Here is a 1,931-nt window from a genome sequence, read left to right as displayed (position 1 = left end):
ACACACACACAGTATCACACACACAGTAACACACACACACACACATACAGTATCACACACACAGTAACACACACACACACACACACACACTGTTTACATGCATGACGCTGGGGTACAAACATACATGACGTCACAAGCTGTACTGCGTGCATGTGTGTGTGAGTGCGCGCGCGTGTCCTCACCCGGTCCCGCAGTCTATCACGCACGGGGGGAGCGGCAGGGACATGTCTCGGTCCTGCTCCGGCTCGGCGCGGCTCGGTCCGGCCCGCAGCGCTGTCGGTGCTCGGTGAGCGGAGTGTGACGCGAGATGGAGAGAAACGTGATCTGAGCCTCCGTCGGAGCGCTTCCGGGGCGGAGGGAGCGGTGGCGAAAATAGAAACACACGTGACACGGCCCCGGTAACCGAAGCGACACCGGAGCCACGTGATACCCGCTGCACCGTAAACACCGCCGTCGGTGAAAAGGCGCAGCTGAAAAAGCACCGAGCACGAGGATGCGCAGAGACTCCACCGACCAGCATGCACCGCGGCAGCCGCACACATCACACCAGAGGGGCCTGCAACCCGGTCCAAACCCGGTCCGAACCTAGTCCAAATCTGATCTAAATCCAGTCCAAACCCAGTGTAAACCCGGCCTAAATCCAGTCCAAGCCCGGTCCAAACCCGATCTAAATCCAGTCCAAACCCGGTCTGAATCCAGTCTAAATCCAGTCCAAACCCGGTCTGAATCCAGTCTAAATCCAGTCCAAACCCGGTCTGAATCCAGTCCAAATCCAGTCTAGACCCAGTCTAAATCTAGTCCAACCCCAGTCTAAACCGGGTCCAATCCTAGTCTAAATGCAGTCTAAACCCAGTCCAAACCCGGTCCAAACCTGATCTTAATCCAGTCCAAACCCAGTCCAAACCCGGTCCAAACCTGATTTTAATCCAGTCCAAACCCAGTCNCTCCTCTCCTCTCCTCCTCCTCTCCTCTCCTCTCGGTCACCTCGGGGTGGAAGAAGATCTCAGGGCCCAGGAAGCGTTCATAGCCCACATCGATGTGGAAGGAGGTCCGGCTGACGCTGTTCACGCCTCGGTACTGTTTGATCCATTTACCAGGGTCACAGTCATACTTGGAGAACTCCTTCACAATGTCTGGACAGATGTAGCAGTACCGCTCCTGCAGGAGGAGAAGGAGGAGGTTAGGAGAAGGAGGAGCAGGTGAAGGAGACGTGGAGAGGAGGAGGAGCTTGTTACCTTTACGATCTTGGCGGTCTCCAGCGACTGCTCCGGAGGAATCCCCACCTCTCTGTCTCTGAGCAGCTGCTGGATGAAGAAGGTGATGTCCCGCCCTGCGATCGGGATGTGTTTTATGCAGCTGCCAATCACGTAGCCCTCGGCCTGTGACGGACAGCCACCGTGACCAATCAGCGAGCAGACGGGTTCCTGCCGGCAGTCTGTGTGTCTGAGGTGTGTGCGTTACTCACCACTGGGATGGCGTGTGTGACGCCGTCTCCGCTGTCAATCACGATGCCGGTTAGAGTCCTCTGACCCACCTGACGGGACGTCCAGGACGCCGCCAACGCCAGCACCGCCTAAGGACACACAGAGGTCCGTCTGTCTGTCCATCTGTCCGCCCGTCTACCTCACCTGTCTGTGCGTCTGTCTGTCTCACCTGTACTGCAATGTAGAGTCCAGGTATGTTGAAGGTCTCGAACATGATCTCAGCCAGGTACTCTCTGTTCTCAGGAGTGTTGAGAGGAGGCTCCGTCTGCAGAGGGACACATAACACTATCAGAGACCTCTACAGCCCCACCAAGAACGTCTACAGCCCCACCAAGAACGTCTACAGCCCCACCAAGAACCTCTACAGCCCCACCAAGAACGTCTACAGCCCCACCAAGAACGTCTACAGCCCCACCAAGAACCTCTACAGCCCCACCAAGAACCTCT

At 56.8% G+C, this 1,931-nt stretch overlaps 1 protein-coding gene across 1 annotated transcript in view; it reads right to left on the bottom strand.

Moving 5' to 3' along the window:
- LOC103367557 (actin-related protein 3B-like) overlaps positions 1–1,931 on the bottom strand; it is an 18,373-nt gene that overhangs the window by 13,365 nt on the left and 3,077 nt on the right. The window contains exons 4-7 of the mRNA XM_008295634.1: positions 1,654–1,749; positions 1,466–1,573; positions 1,236–1,379; positions 985–1,158 (exon numbers count right to left, since the gene is read on the bottom strand). Coding sequence (XP_008293856.1) covers positions 985–1,158; positions 1,236–1,379; positions 1,466–1,573; positions 1,654–1,749 — 522 coding nt within the window. The remainder of the gene's footprint in view (positions 1–984; positions 1,159–1,235; positions 1,380–1,465; positions 1,574–1,653; positions 1,750–1,931) is intronic.

The sequence above is a fragment of the Stegastes partitus genome, unplaced genomic scaffold, assembly GCF_000690725.1.
Source record: "Stegastes partitus isolate 25-593 unplaced genomic scaffold, Stegastes_partitus-1.0.2 Scaffold1062, whole genome shotgun sequence".
NCBI classification, from domain to species: Eukaryota; Metazoa; Chordata; class Actinopteri; family Pomacentridae; genus Stegastes; species Stegastes partitus.
Note: the sequence above shows the minus strand (reverse complement) of the source record. Positions and strands in the feature narration are given on the sequence as shown.